Raw genomic sequence first — 9,851 nt, forward strand, 5'->3', positions numbered from 1 at the left:
CAGGACGAGCCAATTATGAAGCCTTTGAAGAAGAGGCCAGAGAGCGTCAACTCATCTCGCTCAGTTTCGAACAATACTCTCTCTACAGAGAGAGAGAGAGAGAGAGGAGGAAATAGATATAGAGGGTTAGACAAGAGTAAATTAAATGTGAGAGGGCCATGCTCTTTCTGTTCATCCCAAAGAATGACAACACGGAAGAATGGAGGTGTAAGAATATCATAATCCTCTTTCTTTATCTCTCTCTGTTCCCACAGACTCGACATTCCGGTACACAGGCAGTCCGGACAGCCTGCGCTCCCGTGCTCCTATGATCACCCCGGACCTGGAGAGTGGAGTCAAAGTCTGGCACTTGGTAAAGAACCATGAGCACGGAGACCAAAAGGAGGGTGACCGCGGCAGCAAGATGGTGTCTGAGATCTACCTCACGCGCCTGCTAGCTACTAAGGTACCACCTCTACTTTTAGTGGTTAATTGTAAAAAAAAATTGTGTTGCCATTTTATACACGCACACACACACACACACACAAACATATATATTAATATATATTTATTAAAGTTTGTAGACTGATTTCCCTAAAAACTGCCGCTTTTAAAACATTATTCTGTTTGCGCAGCCTGACCAGCCCTACTGTAGCACAACCAATAGTGTGAGTTTGAGGTGGGGTTTTCTCTTTATCTGACCAATGGCAAACACTCCCCTTGATTGCTGGGAAAACTTGTCACTAGAAACACAGAAATTAGACACTTCACCTTTAAAATAATCTCTGCCCTTAAGATATAATTGTGTTGCCATTTTATACACGCACACACACACACACACAAACATATATATTAATATATATTTATTAAAGTTTGTAGACTGATTTCCCTAAAAACTGCCGCTTTTAAAACATTATTCTGTTTGCGCAGCCTGACCAGCCCTACTGTAGCACAACCAATAGTGTGAGTTTGAGGTGGGGTTTTCTCTTTATCTGACCAATGGCAAACACTCCCCTTGATTGCTGGGAAAACTTGTCACTAGAAACACAGAAATTAGACACTTCACCTTTAAAATAATCTCTGCCCTTAAGATATATTTGTTTCTTAAAGAAACCATATTATGGAAAACAGGATTTTCATTGATATTTTACGAGTCTTATCTACTTGACTGACACGCTAATGTTCACAATGAAAATGGTCATGGAGAACTAAAATCTTGACTGACATTATGGGTGGACTTCAAGTGCAAAACAAATGAAATGCTACAGAAGTGTGTAGTTTGGTTCCTTTGTATTTGTTTTTAATGTCTTGTTTGTTTAACAGTCTGTCTTTCTTTTGTCAATTAGGGGACGCTACAGAAATTTGTGGATGACCTGTTCGAGACTCTTTTCAGTACGGTGCACAGAGGCAGCGCGCTTCCATTAGCTATTAAATACATGTTTGACTTCCTGGATGAACAAGCGGACAAGCACAGCATCCATGACACTGACGTCCGTCACACCTGGAAAAGCAACTGGTGAGAAGACACATTCATACGCACTACCTAACCTCAAGAACGAAAATGACTTTGTTTGTGTTTTTACCCGGTATCTGCAATACAAACCAATGCAACCATTCTTTTTCTGTGTTTGTGTGTCTATCAATCCCCCGCAGCCTTCCTCTGCGTTTCTGGGTGAATGTGATCAAGAATCCCCAGTTTGTTTTTGACATCCACAAGAGCAGCATCACGGATGCGTGTCTGTCTGTGGTAGCTCAAACCTTCATGGACTCGTGTTCCACATCTGAACACAGATTGGGCAAAGACTCGCCCTCTAATAAGCTGCTTTATGCTAAAGATATCCCCAACTACAAGAACTGGGTAGAAAGGTAAAAAATGTAATTGTATTAACAATATTTTAATTTCTTATCTCTGTTTTTGTAGTATTTTGTAGTATTATAACAAACTAAACCTCATAGTTCTCTTTTCCTTCATACAATGTTAATAATTCAGTAATACAAACAAGCTCTCACACAAAGTTGATTTTGGGTATTGACTATCGCCCCCTGGCTGTCTTCACAGGTACTATGCTGACATCAGCAGGCTTCCAGCCATCTCTGATCAGGACATGAATGCGTATTTGGCGGAACAGGCACGACTGCACTCCAATGAGTTTAACATGCTCAGTGCCCTCAACGAGATTTACTCCTACATTAGCAAGTACAGCGAAGAGGTGAGGCGAAATATCAAAACAAGCTGTCAACCCTAATTTTCAAAACATCCTTATTGATTTCTTGCATTATATTAATGCAGACTGACTTCCTGACTCTGCTCTGTATTGTAATTGACCAGCTCCACTGTCTAAAATGCCTGAATATAGCCACAAAAAGTCAATTATAAAACATTTATTTTGTTTATGGATTGATGGTTCTAGGCTAAGAGTAAAGAGTCTGTCTACATTGGATGCATGTCATATACACTGGAACTTCAGATCATTACATCAAAGCCAGACAATGTTTCTTGTATCTAGAGTACTATATTGTTTTACTGAAGTTTAGCTGACAGATGATTGGTTAGTAAACCACAATTTAGTTGCCAAAAGATAATCAGTTGATGTCTGTACTTATATATATATATATATATATATATATATGGTACTTGTGTAGGTCCTCAATCATAAACACTTTGTCCAAAATCAATACAGCCATATTTGTGGAATAACTAGCACTTTGAAACAAGATGTACTCATGAAATAGAGTTTCATAGAATGATGTCATCTTTAACCAGCCTCTGAAGCCAGCAGCAGCAAGCTACAGAGTCACACACACACGTACACACAGTGTGGGGACAGACAGACAGCGAGAATGAATAGGCTTCTGATGAGGAGGATTACACACAGCTAGATCACTGACAGCCACTCCGACACAAAGAGCGCTAGAGTAGGGCCCACGATGGAGATGTTCCAACCATAATGGCAGCTCCACTCAGGGGACCCATTAGTCTGACCTTTACTTTACACAGCATTTAGGGCAGCGCGGAGAGCCCGGGGACACAGCTCCGCCTGCAGCCTTTCCTCTCGCTCTCATGTAAATATCGTTTCTTTGGTTGCTGGTCTGTTTTCTCTTGTCCTCACATTCCCGCGAACTCTCAATCCCTCTTTTTTTTGTGTGTCCTTTTCATTCTTTTATACACAGGGTCTGTCTTTCTACAAATAGAACAGTGATTACCAATGCAGGAGTATGTTTATACCAGGGGTACTTCAGATTCCAGTGGGTACTTAAGAAGATTTTGAGTTTGCTTTGTAGATTAAATCAGTAAATTTACATTTAATAATTGTTACAAATTTTAGAGGTGTCACAATTGACATTCTTTTTATTTATTTATTATATAAATAAAAAATACACTAAGTACTATAATATACACTAAATACTATAAAATAGTACATATAAAATTATTATAATTTGTGTGGATGACAATAATGGTGTGAATATACAGCTACTTATATAAATAAATGAATAGTAAATATAAATAATATACTATAAATAAATATAATACATGTACATAAAATGTTGATTTAAGTTGAAAATTATGTTTTATCTTTCATGTAGATATTAATGTATGTATATTATTATTAATCTACAGTTCAAGTATATACAGTGGGTACGGAAAGTATTCAGACCCCCTTAAATTAATACTGCAGTCATCAGGATGCCAACAATTAACTTTTATAAATGTATGAAGATAAAAATACTATATTTGATATCCAATATAATAGTAGTTAAAATGAAAAGGAAAGGAAAGCATGTCTGGTTTGCTGACAATGAATTGAGCCTTGTGGGAGACAAACAATGTTTGGAAAGCACTAGTGTAGACCATCGAGCCACCTGCTTGTGTTTATTTTCCCTGTCGAACTCCAAAAAAGAAAATGCAAGCGCAATGCTAAGAGAACATTGTTTTGTTCACCCAGCCAAATGTGTGTGGCGGGACACTCCGAACCTGCATGTAGTAATTCAGATTCATTGTACATTGCGAATAGGACAACTGAAAATAATTACCTCTGTCAGCGCTCTGGAGCACTTAACCTGATGAGAGAGGGAGGGAGAGAGAGCGCTAGATAGAGAGAGAGAATATGCACTCCTCTTAAAATGAAGGCGACTGAATCAGACACAATGATGTGGAGAGTGCTCCTGCAGTTGTGCTGAAATGCATGAAAAATTCAGTGCACGCGCTCCTCCTCAAAAACATGCTCACGCTGTGAACCTCTAACGCAAGCTCGCAGCGGCTGCAGGAGTGATGACCTGCCCCATAGCCACAGCCACGGGGACGAACCGAGCAGTTGTGGGCCCAACTTGGCTCTGATGGCAGGCATACTGGGAATACAGGGATGCTGACTGAAAATGAAACAGACATCTAGTGCTTCACGATCCAGTTGATGGCTTCCAAAATAGACTTTTACATGTGAATGCTTCTGAGTTTGATGGTAAAGGGACACTAATGTAATTCCTTATTTTTGGTGAGATGAAATTTAAAGCCGAGCAAGGGTGGGCTGAACTTGGTTTGGATGTGTGGGGTGGTATTGCATATATTAAAGATCCTAAAGCAGATTTTTTTAAGATTAAGATATTGTGCCTTTGAGCAAGGCATTTAAAGGGCCAGTTCACCTAAAAATCATTAATCACCCTCATGCCATTCCAAACCTGTATGACTGTATGAATCTGTGGAACACAAAAGATATTTTGAAGAATGTTCATGCTGCTCCTTTAAATAAACATACAGTACTTCTGTATATTCAAACTAGGTGTGACACTATTAGTTATGATACACACAAGAACATGTGGTGGAAATAGCCATGATTTACTGTGGTTTCCTTGGAAGGGGAGTCAGAGGACATTATATAATACATTTTTTGTGAATTTGTGATTTATTTTAGTTGGAATATGCATAGATGGCATCCAAAAGAGCTTAACTACATATTGTTAAATTGCATTTTATAAGATTACAGCAAATTACAACTAAGATATTGGATTGTTTCTCACATAGTTACACATATTTGCATTGTATAGACCATTTTATGTGCTTTTTTGTTATTATTGTTAACTCAGACTATTAAAAATAATTTTTGTTAATTGAAATAAAGCTGAAATTAAATTAAATTTAAATTAAATAAATAGTTACATTTTCAGTCGAATAACTCAAATAAAAGTTGGAAATAAAAATAAAATAAAAACGTGAAATAAAAGCTAAACCTGAAATAAAACTAAAACAGTAAAACAGTTTAGTAAAACTAAAAAGTAATATAAAAAAATACAAGAAAATAAAAACAAATAAATTAAACTAAAATTAAAATAATCTGAAAATCTAAAAATCTAAAAATAAAAGCTAATTCAAAATAAAAATTACAATAGTATATCAATAATACTTTGTTATGCTTTTGGTGTATGCTAACATAAGAACAGAGTGAACATTCTGCAAAATATTTCTGGAGACATTTGGATAATCCGAATTTTAACTTTAGGTTTCGCCATAGCAGTACTTGTATAGTTTGGATAAACATGTCAGTTAAGTGACATAGTATTCATAAAGTTAGAAGCAATGGATCGCTGAGAGTTTGTGAGTGATGAACCACATTCAGTCAATCATTCTTTCACACTTACAAGAGGAGATTTCCACATACACCCACCCTCCAGTGCTCTCACGTCCATCGTTTTAGGCTTTGAAAGCTATCATTAATAAAGGCCCCATTTTGGCTCGCTAGATGTGCCCGTATCTATCTAGTTTCCCATTATTTTCACTGTTTGATGTGCAAATGAATGGCAGACAGAAGCCACGATGCCACTTCCTGCCGTGTTCCTCTGACACCACAGTCAGAGTTTATGACATGAGCACAGACAGGGGTCGATCCCCTCTGCCTGCCCCCTCTCAACGTGACTCAACATTTTTGACTGCTCTGTTTTAAAAAATAAAGAAATAAAAAGATGGAAATGAGAGATGGCACTCTGCAGTTTGGGTCAGACTCAAGTTATACTTTCCTTTTTAATGAAATATTCATGAAATGAAGTCTGGCAATTTTTCTCTCAGAGGCTGAAAATTAGTCCAAGTCTCTTATCACACTGAGCAGTAACTGGTCGGTGATAATTAGATATAGATTATGCCGTCTGCAGAACGTGTCTGGTGTTTAATAGTTGCCTGAAATAGCTTTGTTTTAGTTGAAACATCAACTTTGGTCACATTGAACCCAATTCTGATTTGTTGTTTCAAATCAGTTCTTTAGGACTGTCTGCACTGTCAGTTTGCAAGTGTTGATAGTCAGTCTGTTTGTTTAGACAGAGTAGTCATTATCTGCCAAGAGACTTTCATACTACTACTTTTTTCAATAAATTTCATTCTTGTGTTCTAGAAAAAAAATATAAACATCTTATTTTAAATTGATTTTATATAATATATATATGATATCATATTATATTATATTACCTAAGCACCCTTAAATGTCCCCTGAAATGCTTAGAAACACGCAGCGTTACTCCGTGTTGACGTCATTTTAACTGAAACAGGAAAACAGGGCGGGACATATCAAGCAGCCCCACCCCTTTTTAAAATAGCCAATAGCGTTTGTTTATATCACAGCTTGGGCTAGAGCCGTTCAGAGCCGCTGAGCTCCGTAAAGCCGCATTTGACAGGGTATGCCAGCCACAATCTCATCCATATTGCTATAAAATATAGCATTCTGTGTAAAATTCAAATAGCTCCGATACATTTTGTGGTCTGTGCGGCTGCGCCGACTCGCGCATGTGATCCGCTCCGTGCTATCGTGTCTCTGGACCGGAGCAGAGTGTGTGTACGGTGCGGTGGTTAGCGTGACACAGCGCGAAACCAGACTTCTTTTTTTCCTCAATGGAAAGCATATTTACACTGTTTGAATCGTTCCCTGTCCCCTATATAGTGCACTACGTGCCATTCATTGTACAAAAAAATACTAATTCTGTGGACTAGTGACCGATTTCAGCCACGGCTTCAGCTTCTATTTTATAGTGTAGGGGGCGTGTGCTTCGGATTCTAGAGAGCATTTGATTGGACAGAAAGTTTGATGAGAAGCTGAAGTACGATGTGACGTCAAAAAAATCATTGAGCCGTTTTGGCGGAAGTGACAAACTGCAAGCTTTGAATGCCTATATCTTCTAAATGCGAATTTTGTCACTGTTTTGGAGCACACTGCCTTATAGATAACCTTAATACTAACATATTGATACTAACACCCAAAAAACTTTCATTTTGATTTCATGGGGACTTTTAAGATACCTTTAAGTAAGAGGGTTTTTTTCACTCATGTTTTAAATAAGATATATTTTAATATATTATGTTTTTAATGTTAATGTGGATCACATTAAATGCTTTATAGTTTTTAATTATGAAATTGATGATTTTACTAAGATCATTTTTATTTTATATAAGATTTTTTTTAATTATTTTTATTATATTTTTTTGCTCCCCTCTGCTATAGTAATTTCATTTTTGTGACCATGCTCGCCTTCTGTCCTGGGATCACATCAAATGTTTTATACATTTTTAGATTTTAACATCATGTTATTCTGTTCTTCAGAGTATAGAAAATCTGCCCCCTCACCTGAGATCTGTCGCAACGCCGTACAGTGATTAACGCCTTCCTGTGTTCTTTTCCTAGATCACTGCTGCACTGGAACAGGACGAGACGGCGAAGAAACAACGACTGGCCTACAAAGTGGAGCAGCTCATCGCTGCCATGTCACTGGAGAGCTGAGAGAAAGAAAAATCTGGAACGAAGGATGAAAGACCTTCAATCAGTCAAACCATCATCCAAAGCCTCTCCACACAAAAGAGAGCAACACTGGCTAGAGACTCGACACCAACTATAGCTTGTGGTTTTTTTCTACAATTTTGTGAAGAGGTCACCTTTAAGACCAGTGGACAACTATTTGCAAGTCACAAGGCTTTCATCTTGATGATGGGATCAGGAGTGGAAACTATGGAGTTCTGTTTGAATTTTTTTAAGGAAAAAAAAAACATTGTGGGAGGAGCAGCTTCCTGGCACATTTTTTGTTTATCTGGTTTGTTGTCTTTCTTCTTTAGTTCATCTGGTTCGATGCGCCTAGCACTGATTTACATGATGGATGCAAGACACCAATACTTCCTCAAAAATGTGCTTGCTAAAACCATTTCAGGAGGATTTGAAAGAAGGAAACTGACATTTACTGCCTCGCCATTACTTCCAAATGTTATTTTTATACATGAGTGCTTTTTGAGTTTGTTTTGTTGAGTCGGCTAGTATAATTTCTCATCGTTGGTGTGGCGAAAGTTCAAGTCTCTTTCTTTTCTTGGAAAGCAGCGGCTACTACCAACACACGCTAGTACAAACTTAGACTTTCGAGACCACAAGGCATCGACATTGTCTGGGAGATAATGAAACTCCAACAAAAGGGGGCCAAAGTTCAACCAGCATGTCCCTAACTCTCTTCAATTGACCAGAAACCAGTGTCAAACTGGACGAACCCCACTCTATGGTCTCTCTATGTGCATATGTCCTGTTTTCTACATGTAAGCGTATGTGAATGTACAAACGTTACTCTATTTTGTCTTCGCATTTTTGTTGCTTTTCTAAAATAGGAGTCAGTTGAGCTGATCTCCATGGCACGTCGTCCAAAAGAACTGAAAATCCCTCTCCATAATAGCGCTGCTGAGATTCCGATATGAAAGTGACGACGAGTAGCACCTTCTGCTCAAATCACACGTGGAGAAACCCCACCTTCCCTTTCAAACGAATGGACTCGCTTGAGATCATCTTACCAGAGAGTATTAATTATTATGTATGGTCCAATGTGTGTGTAGTCTGCATGCATTATACAGTTCCACATATATAAAAAAAATAATAATGTCTCCTTTCCCATTTACGCCTATGTTCAAGTGCCAAGAGGTCACGTGAGTTGTGGATGACTCAGAGGAACGCCGATGATGTAATATACCATGTCACTTCCTTTCTGTACACACCCGTCAGGATAAAGTGCCAAAAGATCACTTATTTACGCACTTGTCGGTTGATGCTTTATTAAGGGAACGGACCCTGTATACTGTAAAAAAAAAAAAATCTCTGGTTTTGAAGTTTCGCTCTCACCACTCGCAAATTCAGGTACGAAAGAGCTTGGAACGGTATTTGTAAATATAAAGTATTTGTAAAATACTTTAGGTGTCTGGGATCTTGATAGCTTGAGTGGGTTTTTTTCCAATCTCTTTTTTTTCCCCTGTCTTTTATTCCCCTGCCTGACATGAAATATGTCAACAGAACGCATGAACAAAAGACAACATAGCTTTAATTTAGAATGCATGATGGCAGGTAGAGAGGTTTCTGAAGATCATCCGAACCAAAATAGACAAGGTCGTTCAGGTTAGAGTCATCTTAGGTTCATAGAGGAATCAGGGAGAGATTCCTCAGCTCTGTTTATACAGTAAAAATGCAGTATCGGATGTGAAGACATAGATTGACACGGCTCAAATGGCGCTTGTTGTTTTTCTCCCTGTGGCCTTAGAACATTGCATCTGTTGTTTCTAGTTCATTTAATCAGCGATGTGTCATTTTTCTCCATTTTTGTGACTAATCAGATAAAGAGAGCCAACGTGATGATGAAGAAGGGTGGAAGAGGCATGCCCTCGCTCAGACGGGTGCTGGGTGGTGTCTGCTGGAGTGTTTGAGTAGCATAGGAATGAGATGGAGAGAGAGACAGACCCCTTTAGCTTCAGATTCCTTCTGCTGCTTTGAAGCTCGCCTTTGATCTCAACTAGTCGTGTGCACAGTGTGATCAGGAGATTAAAAAAAAATACACATCAAAAATAGGATCCCGTGCAGGAGATTACAAATGAAGAGCTGCAT

General features: G+C 38.4%; 1 protein-coding gene across 1 annotated transcript in view; it reads left to right on the forward strand.

Annotated features, from left to right (window-relative positions):
* Nucleotides 1–9,851, forward strand: part of LOC107549023 (plexin-A2-like) — an 88,738-nt gene extending 78,887 nt beyond the window's left edge. Inside the window, exons 25-29 of the mRNA XM_016229924.1 lie at nucleotides 255–445; nucleotides 1,326–1,495; nucleotides 1,633–1,845; nucleotides 2,039–2,189; nucleotides 7,635–9,851. Of these exons, the coding sequence (XP_016085410.1) occupies nucleotides 255–445; nucleotides 1,326–1,495; nucleotides 1,633–1,845; nucleotides 2,039–2,189; nucleotides 7,635–7,730 (821 nt within the window). The 3' untranslated portion in view covers nucleotides 7,731–9,851. The remainder of the gene's footprint in view (nucleotides 1–254; nucleotides 446–1,325; nucleotides 1,496–1,632; nucleotides 1,846–2,038; nucleotides 2,190–7,634) is intronic.

The sequence above is a fragment of the Sinocyclocheilus grahami genome, unplaced genomic scaffold, assembly GCF_001515645.1.
Source record: "Sinocyclocheilus grahami isolate Dianchi unplaced genomic scaffold, SAMN03320097.WGS_v1.1 scaffold361.1, whole genome shotgun sequence".
NCBI classification, from domain to species: domain Eukaryota; kingdom Metazoa; phylum Chordata; class Actinopteri; order Cypriniformes; family Cyprinidae; genus Sinocyclocheilus; species Sinocyclocheilus grahami.